A 17,620-nucleotide genomic window follows, 5' to 3' on the forward strand; every position below is an offset into this window, starting at 1 on the left:
TCTGTTAGTTGTTATTTTTTGAAAGTATATTTTTTATCAACTTTGTTCCTAACACAAAATTGCCATTGAAAACAATAGACTCATTGTTTATGGTAAAATGAAATATATGTAATATGCAAGTGGCTTGAAAGCCACTAGAATAGAAAGAAGGCAAGTAGATCATACTTTGTTGAACAAAAGAATTTCCAAGGATATTGGGGTTCTATAGGGTTTCAGATGGTAATCATTCCCACCGTATCTGCTTTGATCTTAATAGAGTTATATTATGTAAACTTATGATACTCAATAACATATTGTCAGTAACAAATAACATCTTAAATGTCTTTTAAATATAAATTTTTGGGTAACTTTTGCAGAGGTCCAAACCACCCCCATTAAAGATGTCAGAAATCAATATTTTGTAGTGCTGTTCATGTGAATCCAGTATTGATCTCTATCACAAATCACTTGCTTTATTTTTTTAAGGGGACACAAGTAAATACCTGAGTCAGCTTTACCTTACCTAACCCAACTCAAAATAGGGAAATGATAAGAGTTTCCACATTTATATTTTTACTTCCTTTTTTTAAATAATTTTTTCTCTAAATTTTCTTTTCAATACAATATTCATGTATGTCTATATACAAAAAGGCCTCATCTCCCTTAGAAGGTAGGTAGCCAAGCAGGGGTGCACCCACACTTCACCCATCCTACACCTATCTAACTCCCATTTGTTTTCCTTTTTATTTGATCTCTTTGTGGATGAAGGCCATCTCTGCTCCCTGCCCACTGCCTAGGTCAGAAGCAATACAGAAAGACAGATCACCTCCTGAGCATGGTCCAACAATCAAAGCAGGTTTACCTCTATCACTTGATTACATGATGGTTCTGCATCAAAATAATCAGATTCTAGGGTAATTGTATGTGATGAACTCAATAATGACATTTGCATAGCTATATCAGCTCGGTTCCATTGTGGGAGGTGCCCAGATTCGTCAACATGCACCACCATTGCATTGGTGAGTCTATGGTGACGGAGGTCGGCCACAATGGAACCGAGCCAAGATTCTACACGAAGGTATGGATAATAAGACCAGAAAATCTATAGAAGCTGCATACATCACCACTTGTCCGAATATCAACAATAAGGCTGGGAGCTTAACCTGGGCCAAATCTTCAGCGAATATAGCGCTTCGTGATTGGCTATCTCAGCGGGCCAATCAGAACACAGCGCTATACGCTCGCACACCCCCTTGAGCCATATGGCGTGTTTATAAACTCTGTATCTATCTAGTATGCTCATTCCTTTGAGAAAGTCGTTAGACAAAACCTCAGGAATAAGAGCTTCACCTCCAGTCCATGTTTCCTTTACCGTGTCTATACAACTTGTTCACATGGATTTTCATAAATCAATTACCAAGAAACCCAAAATGTAAAAAAAGATTTTTTTTTTTTAACTAGAAACCTACTATCCTGCCACTTAGGTCACTATCCAACACGAACAATACTGACACAAAATTATTCTGGTAACAGACAACTTATGCCCTAGATGCAGTCACTGCAACATTTGCATGATTTGGATTTTTTTCTGGGCCCAGATACCTCAGGGACCATGGGTTTCCATCAAGAGAGAACAGTGTGTACAGATTAATGATTGTACAGGTATATAGCATATTGGAACCTTGCATCCAGCACTTTATTTCTCAACAGAATGAAACAAAATATTCATCCCAGCATCAAAATGTGGGGAAATGTACCAGACTCTTATCTCCAGTTTCCTAAAACACCAATATACAAAATATCCATACACAAATGATTGAGTAATTACTGCAACACAGGCCCAACAATTCAGTTCTAACCTACCCTTTCATGATCTACATTTGTAAGGAAGAGCATTAGTCAGATACTCCAGGTTTGTCCATCAAATATGTAACCAGTCAGTATTTACCTAGTTGTATTTTGCGGGAAGGGGAGCTATGCTCGTGGTGTCCCGCCTTTGTATCTTGCAGTGTCTAGTTTGCTTTTAAACTCATGAATGTATGCACACAAGTTGTGCATGTTATTCTAAATGCTATAATGTGATTTATTAAAAAAATTGATGCATTCTTGTTTTGAAAAGGGACCATCTGAAAATTATCATTAAGTAACATTTGTATATAACAATGCTTTTTTTTCCAGAATACTAGAAGTTATGACTGTCAAATACTTTCAGTGGAAGGAGTTATTACTGATGCAGAATAAGGTAATAAAAGAAATTTTCTTACACATTTTTATTTTTTCATTTATGAGAAGTTTAAAGGCATGAAGAAATAAACTGCTATACTTTACTTGCTTCATCAGTTGAAATCATACTCAGATTCTAAGAGGTCAAAGTTGTAACAAGTGTATTATGTCATGAGGATTTGTTCCCCCAGTAATACTTTGATACAAAAGTTTTCACTTATGTGAGAAACCTCGTGTAACTTACTCTTTGTGAGGCCTTTTTTTCATATTCCTTGATATCAGGACAAACAAGTAGGAATTTTGATAATTTTACCTTGATATTTCCAGGCCAGTAATTTGAGAGAACATTTGGATTCCCAAATTTGAGAGGCCACACAAATCTAAAAGTTGTAAGTACTGTATTTTTGGACTGGTGGTATATAAATCGGTATGTGAAGTCAACAGGAAAGAAAATGCCTACTGTATGGGCTGTATACTGTACATTATACCTCACAGATGTATCTTTAATGCATTTCTATTTTTCAAATTTAGTAATCTGAAGATCCACATAAGATTCATGCATAAGTAGCCTCATGAATGTACTTTATGTGAGGTCTTATTTTTCTCAATTTTGTTCTTTAAAGATTTATATGAAAGCTCTTAGGATGGAAGTCTTTTCAACATATTCTTTGTTTAACTTCATTTTTTGATTGTGGTATTCAGAAAAGTCATATGAGAACTCATGCCTAAGGAAATTCACATGAGAAATTACACAGGAGAAAAAACTTTAAATGTATGATTTATGAAACTTCATTTCCTCATCTTAAAAACTAAAAACTTGGTCACAAGGGATCCTTATTATTCTTTGGAAAGCATAATTTGTTCCTAGAAACTAATAACTTTCACAAGGGAGAGGCCTTATTAATGTACTCTTTGCAAAACTTGATTTTCATGGTCTGATAAAGAAAAAATAGTAAATAAAAAAATTAAGAACCACAGGAAAAGCTTGATAAAAATACTAGTCTGAAGCTTCATTTCATTATTCCTCCATTCTGAAAAGGCATGTAAGAATTGCAGAAGGGGAAACCCTCTAAATATACCATTTATGAAGGTGCATTCTTATATTGTGTTGATATTATCAGCCAAGAGAGAAGTCACACAGAGGGAGCCACATGTTTGTATTCTTAGAGAAATCTCATTTTTTGTAGTGTAATGATTTTCACGACCACATGAGAACATACAGGGGATATGTCTCATTAATGTACTTTTTTTTATAAGGTCCATGTTCATGGTCTAGTAAAATGAACCTCCACATGAGAATTCTCAAAGGAGAAAAGACTCATAAATGCTTTCTTTGTGAATCTTCGTTTTCCGAGCCGTGTTTTCTTGAAAAGCACATGAGGAGGACACATGCAGGGGAAAAGCCTTACAAATGTACTCTTTGTAAATCTTCATTTTCTGATTCTGGTCATCTGAAGACACACATGAGAAATCACAGTGGCGGGGGAAAACCTCATAAATGCACTTTTTGTGAATCTTCATTTTCTCAGTCAGGCACCCTCAAGAGACACATTAGGACACATACAGGAGAAAAGCCTCACAAATGCACTCTTTGTGAAGTTTCGTTTTCTGAATCGGGTTCTCTTAAAAACCACATTAGGACTCACACAGGGGAGAAGCCTCATAAATGTACGCTTTGCGAAGCCTCTTTTTCCGTCTCGGGCAGCCTCAGCAGACACATGAGAATTCACACGGGGGAAAAGCCTTACGAGTGTACTCTTTGTAAAGCTTCGTTTTCCGAATCGGGTCGCCTGAAAAGCCACGTCAGAACTCACACAGGGGAGAAGCCTCACAAGTGCAGCGTTTGCGAAACTTCCTTTTCTAAGCACAGTTCTCTCAAAAACCACATGAGACTTCACACAGGAGAAAAATCCTACAACACGGGAGAAAAGCCTTACACATGTACTCTTTGTAGTGCTTCATTCTCCAGATCTGATAATCTGAAAAGCCACATGAGAACTCACACAGGGGAGAAGCCTCACGAATGCACTCTTTGTGAGTCTTCCTTTTCGCACGCTTGCTCGCTCAAAAAACACATGAGAATTCACACAGGGGAGAAGCCTTATGAATGTACGCTCTGTAAAGCTTCGTTTTCGGTGTCCAGTAGTCTCAAAAGCCATATGAGAACTCACACAGGAGAGAAGCCTCATGAATGTAGCCTGTGTAAAGCTTCATTTTCGAGGTCGGGTCATCTTAAGAGCCACATGAGAACCCACACAGGGGAAAAGCCTCATAAATGCACTCTTTGTGAGTCTTCGTTTTCTGAGTCTTCTTATCTCAAAAAGCACATGAGAATTCACACAGGGGAAAAGCCTTATGAATGTACTCTTTGTAAAGCTTCATTTCCAGTGTCAGGCAGACTCAAAAGACACATGAAAACTCACACAGGAGAACAACATTATACATGTACCTTGTAATTTTTTTTTTTTTAAGTTTATTGGTCTGAAAAACCATAACAGAACTTAAAAAGGAAAAGCTTCTTTGAATACACCAGTAAATTCATCATTGTGATGTGACCACAAAAGAATTCATGTGTGAGAAACCGTATAACTTAAACTCTTTGGGAAACTTTATTGTTCCCATCATACGTACTCTCCTAAATCTCGCATAACTCTCACCCAGGGGAAAAGCCTTATACATGTACTTTGTAAAGCTTCATGTTACGGGGTGATGATTATGAGGTGTGTTAGTTGTATTACGAGGCTCTGTGCCTCATTAGTCAGAATGATCCTTGCAGACTCACACAGGGGAGAATCCCCATAAAAGTACTGATCATTCATGATGAGTCTTTCTTTTCTGCAGGAATGAAGAACCATTTGTAGATAAGTAGTCTCAGTGAAAGCTAAATCTCAATTGGCTCTGAATTAGCAAATATCAACCAAGGGCAGATGGAAGAGTTGGGTAGCACAAATGGAATTGCAGTTGATATAACAGACACTTGGGCATGGAGGTAATAGATGAGTATGGCCTTGATTTCATATGCCTTTGTGGCTTTTCTTGTTAGGGTGTGGATGTGCTATGGCATGCACTGTACTGTAATGTCATATTTTGTATAGAACTAATTCCACTTGAGAAACTTGATTTGTGTTTTGGAGATCTTTGGTTCCCAAATGTACTGTGTGTTTCTATATTTCATCAGTTGTTATCTCAAGTTCTGCTAACTGGAAACCCACAGCTTCATAGTAGCTGGCAGTGGTCCCTGGGCCTTTCTATAGATCTTACTGGGAATAAAGCAGTGATTGGTGTCTGTCTTGTATTAATGTGTGACTGGCTGAAAGTAGTAGAAATGGGAGCACTGGTTGACAACTCTCTTTGTGTTTAAAGGTTGAGGAAATACAACACAAAGTTGATAACAAGATATCTTGGGGGGGGCCCAGTCTGAAGACCAAGTGTCAGCCCCTTGGGGCTGCATCTATAAATGAAAGGAAGTTGGTGAGGTTTGAAGATGATGGGTGGCAGGCAGGAAATTATGGTTTTCCTTCATGCAGGACCACCTTGTGCAGGTGCCTGGCATCAGTTCCTGTTTCTGCAATAACATCATATATTGAATTACCGTATTATAAGAAAAAATAAATTGTGATCAATTATCAATGTTGTTGATAGATACAAAATAACTCATTATGGTGTTCGTGTGATGGGTCTGCCACTGTTAAGAATCATTAAAAATTATGGGAAGAAATTGTATAAAATATTAAAATTATTTTGTATTACTATTGTACTCTAATAAAAGTACTATAAGGTAGTATTGAATATGAATCCTTTGGTATTGAAAAATGATGAAATTAGCTTGATATTGGGGAATAAATGCTCTAGATGCATCCATCTCAGACATAGAATACTATATTATACTGTCCAACACTCATTCCTCCCAACCTCTCTCTTAATTAAATGGCTGGTGCCATTTATGTATCTTTTGGAGTGGACATTTGGAAGAGGAAGGCTAACTGCTGCCCCACCACTCTCATGTGGTGCTCTTTTTGTGCAACTGCCACCTGGGAATTGATGCCAAAAGTGAGGAAGTGATTAAGACTGACAGTATATTCAGTTATTGCCAAGCTTTTCTCCCACTGCCGAACAATACATTCATTTATCTTGCCTAAATATCTTGTTTTGAGATCTTGCAGCTCTTTTTTAATGCCAGACAATAGTCACATAGGCATAACTTTGCTCAGGACACTGTCATTAACCACTTCAGTATGAGTTAAATTCTCATGTGGAGCATCGGCTGCCATATGAATAATGCATCACACTACTCACATTATAAAATATACAAGTTATTTGAAAGTTCGTTAACAAAAGTGAATAGTGAAAAAGATCTCAGCATAATTATCAGCAATGATCTCAAATCATCCAAGCAGTGCATTTCAGCCTCTGAGAAAGCAAATAAGATTCTAGGACTGATTGCACGATCTTTTGACTTCAAAAGTCCATCACTCATTAACAAGCTATATGAATCATTAGTTCGTCCACATTTGGAATATACTGTTTCTGTATGGTCACCTAATCTCATTAAAGACATTGACAGACTGGAAAAAGTACAACGGTGAGCCACAAAAGTGATTCCAAATATAAAAAATAAATCATACGACAATCGACTAAAACATATGAATCTGTTTTCCCTAAAAAAGTGTAGACTCAGAGGTGACTTGATACAGGTCTTTGAAATTCTAAAGGGAATTGACAACATCAAAAGTGACAAAATTTTCACACTGAGAATCAGACAAGAAACAATGGTCTTAAACTGTCCTGAAATAGATTCAATTTGGAAGTGGGTAGAAAAAACTTTGCCAAGCTATGTGTAGTTAATGAATGGAATAAACTTCCTGCACAGGTAGTGCAATGTAGTTCAGTTTGAAGCTCTAAGAATCATTTAGATAAACACCTAAGCAAGATGGTGTTATGATTAAAATTTATTTTATATTATTTGTTTTTGTTTTGTTATCATTTGTCTGATTTTCATATATTATTACTGTAGTTATATGTCAATTTATTATTATATATGTAATTAAAAAACTTCACTCAATTTGGAACTTTTGTCAGTTTTTGGCCGAGCCAACAGAATTGATCGAGGTACTATGTTTCCTGACATTTTGAAGAATGGGCGTATAAGATATTGTCTTCACCTTCTTCTTCTTTGCGTTCTTCTTACAACTACCACTTACAACTACCACTTCTTACAACTACCACTTCTTACAACTAACACTTCTTACAACTACCACTTCTTACAACTACCACTTCTTACAACTACCACTTATAACCACTTACACAACTTACAACCACCACCTACATGACTTACAGCATTGACTTACAACCACCACATACAACCTCTACTTACAACAATGACTTACAACCACTTAAAACCACCACTTACAAACACGACTTACAACCACTTACTACCACGACTTACAACCACCACTTACAACCTCCACTTACAAACACAACATACAACTTACAACCACCACCACCATCTACATGACTTACAACCACCACTTACCAACATTTTACAACCGCGATTTACAACTACCACTTATGTGGCTTACAACCATGACTTACAATGACTTATAACCACCATTTACGCGGCTTACAACCACCACTTACCGCGACTTGTAACGACCTACAACCACGATTTACAACCACTAACAACCACTAATTGCAACCAAGACTTAAGGTAATCAGTTACAACAAATTACAACCACTACTTACAACCACGAAGCACAACCTCGACTTACATCCACCACTTAAAACCACGACATATAACAGACTTACAACTACCACTTACAACCACCAACTACACGACTTGTAACATCGACTTACAGTCACCACTTACACGACTTACAAACTCGACTTACAAACATCGACTTACAACCATCACTACAACCAAGACTTACAGCTACCACTTACAACTTCGACTTACAACCACCACTATAACCAAAACTTACAACCATCACTTACAACCAAAACTTACTACCACCACTTACAATCACCACTTGCAATCACAACTTACAATCACCATTTACAACCAATTACAACGATTTACAACCACATCTTACAACCACCATTTATAACGACTTACAACTACGACTTTAAACCACTACTTGCAACCACCACATTCAACCACCACCTGCAACTACAAATTGCAACCACGACTTGCAACCACCACTTACAACCACAACTTACAATCACTTACAGCCATCACTTTTAACCATCACTTACAATAAAATTACAACCACAACTTACAATAAATTACAACCACCACTTATGACCACTACTTTCAACCACAATTTGCAACCACCACTCACAACCATTTACAACCATCACTTACAAGCACGACTTACAACCACGACTTACAACCACCCCTTATAACCACGACTTCCAAGAACAGCTTACAACCACCACTTACAACCACAACTGACAACCACGACTTACAGCCACAACTTAAAACCACTTACAACCACGAATTATTTCCACGACTTACAACGACCATTTAGAACCACTTACAACCACGATTTATTTCCACGACCTACAACCACCATTTAGAACCACTTACAACCATATACCACGGCGTAAAACTACGACTTACAACCACCATTTACAACCACTTAAAACCACTTAAAACCACGACTTGCAAACACGACTTTCAACCACAACTTGCAGCCAATTACAACCACCTATAACCACGACTTACTACCACGACTACGACGTAAAACCACCTAGAACCAACACTTACAACCTCCATTTGAAAACACAACCACGACTTACAACCACCAATTACAACGACTTACAACTACCACTTACAGCCACTGACCACCACTGAGGACAACCCCACTTACAACCACCACTTACAACATCACCCACAGCTACGATTTACAATAACGACTTACGACCTAGACTTACAACCACCAGTTACAACAACCACTTATAACTACCACTTACAACCTCAACTTACAAACACGACTTACAACCACCGCATTCAACCCTCACAACCAGTTACAATCAACGCTTACAACCACCATATCACAATTTAAACCAATACAACCTCGACTTATAACCACCACTAACACGACTTAGACCCTCGACCCACAACTTCGGCTTACAACCTGGTCTTACCACGACTTAGAACCACCACTTACAACCACTACCTACTACCACGAGTTACAACCTCGATTTACAACCACGACCTACATAATGTCACAACTTACAACCAAGACTTACAACCACCACTTACACGACTTACAACCTCGACCCACAACCTCTACTCACCATGACATACAACTTGGAATTAAACCACCACTCAGAACCACCACTTACGACCACGACTTACAACCACCACCTACAACCACGATTTATAACCTTGACTTATAACCACCGTGTCACAACTTACAACCCCCACTTACGACCACGACGACTTACAACCACCACCTACAACCACGATTTATAACTGACATAACCACCGTGTCACAACTTACAACCAAGACTTACAACCCCCACTTACACGAGTTACAACTTCGACCCATAACCTCGACTTACAACCTCGACTTACGACTTGAACTTGCAACCACCACCACTTACGACCACGACGTACAACCACCTGGTCTTACCACGACTTAAAACCACCACTCACACCCACGACTTTCAACCACTAAGAACTAACAACATCGACTTACAACCATGACTTACAACCACCATGTCATAAATTACAACCATGTCAACTTACAACCAAGACTTACAACCACGACTTACAACTCAGTTACACGACTTACAACCTCGACCCACAACCTCGACTTACAACTTCGACTTACAACCTGGACTTACAAACATAACATATAACCACCCCTTGCAACCACCATTTACGACGACTTACAACCACCACTTACAACCATGACTTAAAACCTCGACTTACAACCATTTTGTTACCACTTACAACCACCACTAACAACCACGACTTACAACCACCACTAACAACCACCACTAATAACCCCGACTGACAACCACAGTATACAACCACCACTTACACGACTTACAACCACGACTGAAAACCACAACTTACACCCACCGCATACACGATTTACAACCATGCTTATAACCACGATTACAACCACTATTACAAGCACTTATGCCGCGTCCACACTGTGGAGGTGTGTCTGGCGGACTTTGCCCTTAACGGGCAAAGTCCGCAGGCTCTGCCCGCGAAGTGTCCACACGGCTGACGATGGTGGTTGGATGTTGGCCGCAAGCAGAGGGTGGTTCAGTGTGGTACGATAACCATGGTTCCCGCCATACTTGGAAAGAAGGTAGCACTTTACAGCATTATAATTGCTGCCTGCATTAAAAAGAAAAACAAGAAATCACGGAGACATGTCTGATGCCGGGAGTGGTTACAAAGACGTGATTTAATGGGAAGCTCAGTGACAATCCTACGTGAATTGCTTGATGAAAATGAACAATTGTTTTGCTATTGCATGAGAATGAACATAAGCAGCTTTTCTGTTCTTTCGAAAGTGGAGCCATATATACAAAGGCAAGACATATGAGGAAAAGCATAGCACCAATAGCACGTCTTGTCGAGACCAGTACACACTAGTACTAGGTGCGGACATGGTAGTAAGGTAACTTGGGTCTGTACTGGAATTCTGGAATTCAAGAAAAGACCACCTCGCTTGCGCGGGATCGGGTTTTGTGGGAGGGGAAGAACGTCTGTTAGAAAATGAAAAGATAGTAGTGTATAAAAGAGGGCTATTGCCACCGGGCGAATCGCGAGCAATTAGGGGCTAGATTGTTGTCATGGCATTGGAGGACTTGACCAGGAGCTTGGAGGGAAGCGCCCGACGCCGGAGGTTAGGAGGTTGGGATTACCAACGGGGTTACCAACGGGGTTAGGATCACCAACGAAAGTTGAGAAAATGGTAGGAGGCGTAGTAGTAGAGAAAGGGGGAAAAACGGAAAAATCTTTAGTGGGAGGTAAACTGAAATGAGAAGATGTAGTATAAGAGAAAGTGAGAAAGGAAGCGAATTTTAGTCGAAGAAAAAGGAAGTGTATATGTTTGTGCGTGGGATGCGGCTATGTTCGTGAGAGGTGTGTGTGTGTAATTTACGGTTAGTGAGTAGATTTCACTTCCCGCGTTTAGAGGGCGTTCCTGATTAGCCCAGGTAAGGCATGAGGATTCCTGTTTTACCCCAGGTCAGGTTTTGAGTAACGATATTATTATTATTATTATTATTATTATCCTTATTACTACCATTACCATTATTATTATTACATTATCACCAGTCAAGCTGGTGAAGGGGTATGTTACTTGTTGGTGCGGTTATACACGTTTTATCGTGTACACCGCACGTGGGACGGGCGCAGCTGACAGATAGTCTGTACGGTGTGGTCTAGGTGTAATATGTTGTATCAGATGTTTGTGTTTGGCGTGCAGTTTTTCTAGGTGTCTTGAGTGAAGTTTGTGTTTGTGTTGGTTGAGTGGACGGATGTTGGAAATTTGGTGTAGAGACTCAGTGGTTCTGAAGTCGCTCCATCGCGAGCCCGTGATGAACTGGACAGCGGCATTCTGAACCTTCTGATGCTCGTAGTTATTGGTGGCACATGTCAGCTGGCTTAGTCCCGGGGACTGGCACAGAATCGGTCTGACGAGGGCTAGGTACAATCGACGTTTGGTTCTCAGTGTTGCAGTTTTGAAGCGTCTGAGCCTACCCAGCACAGCCCTAGCCTTCGCTCCCTGCTTGCGGAAGTGTGGGGTCCAGGTAAGGCCACTATCAAGTGTGCTACCCAGCACACGGGTATGGTCCTTCGCTGGGATGTTTGTGTTGTTTATTTTAAGAGGAGTGTTTGTGATTGTTCTGTTGGTTCGTTTGCAGCGGAAGTGTACAGCATTGCATTTCGACGCGTTGGTCTTAATGCGCCACTGTTGCTCCCACGCGTGTGCCCCGTCTAGGATGTTTTGCATTACGTGTAACGCTCCCTGCAGCGTTTTGTGTCTGCTTATGTGGTTAGTGTCGTCCGCGTACGAGAGAGTTAGAGCCTGGTTGCGAGGATAAGCCGGCTCTGGCAGGTCATTCGTATATAGATTGTACAGAGTGGGGGCAAGGACTGACCCTTGCGGCACTCCAGCCTTCGGCACAAAAGGTTGGGACAGACAGCCCCGCCACTTTATTCTAATTGACCTGTCGTCCAGGTAGTTGCAGAGCAACCTTGTGAACGGCAGGGCAAAGTCGAAGTTGTGGTACAATTTGTACTTCAGGCCCTCGTGCCAGACAGTATCGAATGCCTTCTCCACATCCTTACAAACCAAAATGGCCTTACCAGGGCGACCGTCTGGCGGTCTGTACTGAGTGGGTTTGCTAACTTTGCTCGCACCTCACCTCATGCGTTTGGCAGCGATGTCAGCCCTCCATCCACTGCCCGCAAATGGCGCCGGGATCGGACAGTTTGATGGTTTGCCCGTTGTCGAGCAAAGCCCTCGTGACCAGCGTTGCCGTTTCGTGGAAATATCGCTCATGGTGAGGGAATCTAGCGAGTGTTGGCAACTGGCGTGGATAACGTGGACGGATTTCTACACAGTGTGGAAAAATATTTCCACATTTTCTATCTGGTTTGGGGCCTCTAGCTTATTGTGTGCAAAGTTATGTTTAGTTAATGTTATACGTAAAATGGATTGCTGATAACCAAATTTTCCATTAAATACCCATATCTATACAATAACAGTCGTAAAATTGCAATGATACAAGAGAAGGGTGCTTAGCAGAGGAAGATAACATGGTCAAGGTGTAGGTTTGTGAGGTCCAGTTATTCAGTTGAAACGGAGAGTAACATATTGCTTCTTCTACAGGTGTCGCAACTTTAGGTATGTGAAAATGATGTAAATAATGATGGACCAAGTGAAGAGCTTTTCCATACAGAGGATAACATAAATACAGAAAATCAGCAGAATGAATCAGAAGATACTAGTAATGACGACCAAAATGAGATAAACAATGATGGACCAACTGAAGAGCTTTTCCATATAGAGGATTCCCTAAATACAGAAAATCAAGAGAATGACCCAGAAAATACTAGTAGCGACGACCAAAGTGTGCTACGTTTTATGAGCCAAATGACGAGTTTCCGATCCATACAGTAGAAAATCGTATGTCAGTAGTACTGGGGAAAACCCTGACAGAGATTTCCTCAGTGATAGTGATACTGATCAAGAAAATGCCGTAGAGAATCCATATACTACCTCCTCAGACTCGGATCCCTCTTCACAATCACAAGTGCCAGAATTTGACTATGACAGTGATAGGTCAGACAACTCTTTAAGACCCTTTAAAAGGAGGAAATGTTAGGTGAATTTTGTTCAGTAAAATAATTATGTTACGTTATTATAATTTACCTTATTAGGGAAAGAATTAGCGGTATTCTAATATTCATCGGTTTATAATGGTATATGCTTCAATAGTATTATTTATATGTGTTTTCTTTCTCATCTAATGTTTAGAGAACTGTTGGTGGCAACACTCCTATTCCACGTTGTTGTATGTATCCGTTATGCCGATAGAAATTCCGTCAAGCACAAACATGGAATAGCTTATAGTCACTGTTCAGTTTTCGATCAAAGAAAACGTGGAAAAAGTAGGGTGTGGAATTCTGCCAACGCTCCTCGTGCCCGGCGGACGGTGCTCGACCGTGTGGACGTGATATTACACGACTTGCAACCACGATTTCCAACCACCACTTACATGACTTACAACCACCACTAACAACCACGATTTCCAACCATCACTTACATGACTTACAACCACGACTTACAACCACGACTAACAACCACAACTTACAACCACCACTAACAACCACGACTGTCAATCACAATTTACAACTACTTACAACCGCCACTTATAATCACTACTAACAACCACGACTTAGAACCACCGCTTACAACCACGATTTCCAACCACCACTTACGCGACTTACAACAACCACTTACATGACTTGCCAGCACTAACAACCACGACTGGCAACCACAACTTACAACCACCTCTTACACGACTCACAACTTACCTCTTACACGACTTACAACCGCCACTTACAACCACCACTTACAGGTTAGATTAGTTAGGATAGGTTGGTTAGGTTAGGTTTTGTTAAGTTAGGTTGGGTTAGGTTTTTATTTAGGTTTAGGTTAGGTTTTGTTAATCTATCACTGTTTACTGCCACTCTGGTCCTGGAAGGAGAAACGGGCCAATCAGCATGCTCCGTTCTAAGACCGACCCAAGTAGACGTCGTGATCTTGGTGAGTCAACATCCACAGCGGGATGTATCCTGCCTTGTGTTAGTGCTTGCTTTAATCTGCATCTACCGTGTCGTATCCCACAGTACCGTGAAAGTGCTAAATGTTTTGATATGGCAGTGCGTTAGTCCTTGCGTTAATTTGCATCTACCGCGTTGTATCCCACGGTGCTGTGGAAGTGCTCAGCGTAGTGCCTCGTGTTTTCGAATGCACAGTGCTTGTAGTGGGCCGTATTGACCATGTTGTATCCCAGCAGGACGTATCCTGCATCGCCAAGTGATATTAAAGACGTGTGAGGCGAGGAAGGAATTGAAATACAAGTCTGCTCTGATTAATTATCATTCAGGTGTAACAGAGGGTGTCTCCAGGTGATTTCCTTAATTTGTAATTACCATTGTTTCACATCCATAAACCGATTCACTTCTGTACCGAGTTGTTTTAGTATATGGTTATTGCAGTTGATTACAGTTGAAGTTTACTGGAAGAGGCCTTATGTGCCCTGTCACTCCAGTGTGGCAGCCTGCTGATTTCTAGTGTGGTGTTGGCTGTGTGCAGTGTTAATTTGTGCCTAGCCTCAAACTTTTTGACTCAGTCTGCATTAACCACCCACTCTGGCAGCTCATTCCAATTATTAATGACTATTGTTACAGGAGTACTTTCTAATATTTTCCACCTATTGTTGCCGTCAGACGATTTTATTCATCTTTGCCGTTCGTAATGATCTATTTTCAATGCAGATGTGTTGGATTGTGTTTATATATATTAATTTATTTATACGAGTTTTATTAGCATAGTTGCATTTTCTTCCCTTGTGTGCATGCGTGTGCCCGGGCATGGACACTAAAGATTTGCTTGCAATCTGCTTGCAGCAGTTCTGAAAGGCATGTTACCTTTATACAAATGTGACTTGATGGGTTTGAGTGAAAGGAGTTCAATTTTGGAGAATTAATTGCCTTCATACAAGAGGGAGAGGTGGGATATAGTCTAGATTTAACTCACCTAGCCTACTAAACTGATCTGGTTTATCGACAGGAGCTAACCCCGTTCACTACGGGAAGGTTAGAGTAATTATAGTGGTAGTTAAGTGTGAATAAACAAGGGATAGTAGTCGGTTTGGTGTTTAATATTACAGACGTCGAACTCGTCTCGTGTCCGTGTTTTGTACGAAGGGTGACAATGCGTTTAATAGTTGACATCTAGTTTCTAGTCTGTTGATGTTGCTAGGCAGGGTTGCATTAAATCTAGATAGATTAACTTAGGTAAATACAACTCCAATTAGATGTTATTAGTTTATTGTAGCCTTCCCAAAACGCATGATTTTTTTCAACGACTTTAAATGTTTCGGACGTCACTCCTCTAATGGTCTAAATATACAATATTGTACGAAGTTAGATAAACTGATGGATAATGATGCGCGGAAATTGAAGTATGAATTGAACACTCACGAATTATGTTTATGTAATACTGTTAGAATGAAAGAAACCTTTGGGGTTTGTTTTCACTTGTCTGGCAACCTTAATTTCATAGTTATGTTTCGTTCTGCAACTGTTCTTAAATAGTCTACCCTTTTCATTATCCCTAATCCTAAGGTGTGCCTCCCCCTTTCCATCCTCACAGAAAGCCCACTTTTTATTCCGATCATTGTGAAATACAAGTTATAATTAAAAAGAAAAAAAAATGCGTTTGGTGTGGGAACACGCTATATTGCGTTGTCCAGGACACGTACAAATGGCTATTTAAAGAAAACTGACTCAATGATTAATTGTTATTGTTTCACAAATCTAATGGGTGGTTGGGAACAAAGTGGCAATATGTCCCCAGGTAACAGCAATGTGTGATGAGGGTGGTGGTGGTAGTGGTGGAAGTGGAGGTGATGGAAATGGTAGTGCTGCTTTTATTTATTCGTTCGTGTAATTATCTATTTATAAGAATTGTCATGGCGTTTTTGTCCCTGCAGACTCTTACGTAAAGATTGAAGAGATGAATGAAATATCCTAACCTGGGTTTGTTAGGTTAGGTTACGTTCTATAATGTAAGTTAGGTTCATTTTGAACTCAGTCACGGTGACCCATCGCCTCAGTACTTTAACATGCTAGTGTTTTGTAAATCAAGACTGTGGTGGAGCTTACGTTCTATATCGAAATTCAGGTTCATTTTGGACTAGTCAGTGTCCCTTCGCCAAACTGAAATGCTTTGCTCACCAGAGCTGAGGTTGAGCTTACGTTCTAGATCTAAGTCAGGTTCATTTTGAACTCAGCCATGGTGACGGTATACAGACAGTTTCCCACATACTAAAGTCCTTTGCACACCAGTACTGTGGTGGAGCTTACATTCTATATAGTAAGTCAGGTTCTTTTTTAACTCAGTCACGGTGACGGTGTACAGACAGTTTCCCACATGGACATTTTCCCACATGCAGTAGGACACCCTCCCACATTTTATTAATTTGATCAATTTTCCAACAGTCATTTTCCCACTTTTTATTAATTTAATAAGAATTATTAATGTGCAATAAAGATACTGCTACGACCTTGTATTGGACTTTTGTGACTTATGTATATCACAATTTTAAAATCTGTATATTCAAAGAAGAATATCAATTAATGAAAATGGAAATGCCCATTAGTATTGAAATTCCAAAATATCTGAACTTGGAGATACACACATTTTCAGGCATCCATTTTCCAACATTGTCATTTCCCCACATGTAGGATAATGCTACACCTTTATATTATACTTATTTGACTTATGGATATAACAATTCAAAATTAGAATAATGTTATAACTTTATATTCGAAAATGATAAGCAATACGAATCACTACAATATGACTTATAAATACCACAATTCAAAATCAGAAATCAGTATATTAAAAGAAAAATAGCAAATAATGAAAAATGAAAATGCCCATTATTACTGAAATTCCAATATATCTTTGAACTTCAAAATACATAGTAGGCCTATATCAGTCCATGTATGAAAAAGAAAGGCTGATTTTAAGGGAATAAGGAAATAGCTGAGTAAGATTCGTTCCACTCCGAGGGGTAATGGACCTGACCTACTAAGTAGGTCATGACACGTGTAGTGGGAAGTAGGGGAACCCAAAAGTGGGAT

At 39.8% G+C, this 17,620-nt stretch overlaps 1 protein-coding gene across 1 annotated transcript in view; it reads left to right on the top strand.

The window, feature by feature from the left end:
* LOC143024020 (uncharacterized) overlaps window positions 1–6,844 on the top strand; it is an 8,037-nt gene extending 1,193 nt beyond the window's left edge. The window contains exons 2-3 of the mRNA XM_076182714.1: window positions 2,158–2,221; window positions 2,530–6,844. Coding sequence (XP_076038829.1) covers window positions 3,483–4,658 — 1,176 coding nt within the window. The 5' untranslated portion in view covers window positions 2,158–2,221; window positions 2,530–3,482 and the 3' untranslated portion in view covers window positions 4,659–6,844. The remainder of the gene's footprint in view (window positions 1–2,157; window positions 2,222–2,529) is intronic.
* The last annotated feature ends 10,776 nt before the right edge of the window (window positions 6,845–17,620 follow it).

Source organism: Oratosquilla oratoria, unplaced genomic scaffold (assembly GCF_046742065.1).
Source record: "Oratosquilla oratoria isolate Oo_2021 unplaced genomic scaffold, ASM4674206v1 SCAFFOLD81, whole genome shotgun sequence".
NCBI lineage: Eukaryota > Metazoa > Arthropoda > Malacostraca > Stomatopoda > Squillidae > Oratosquilla > Oratosquilla oratoria.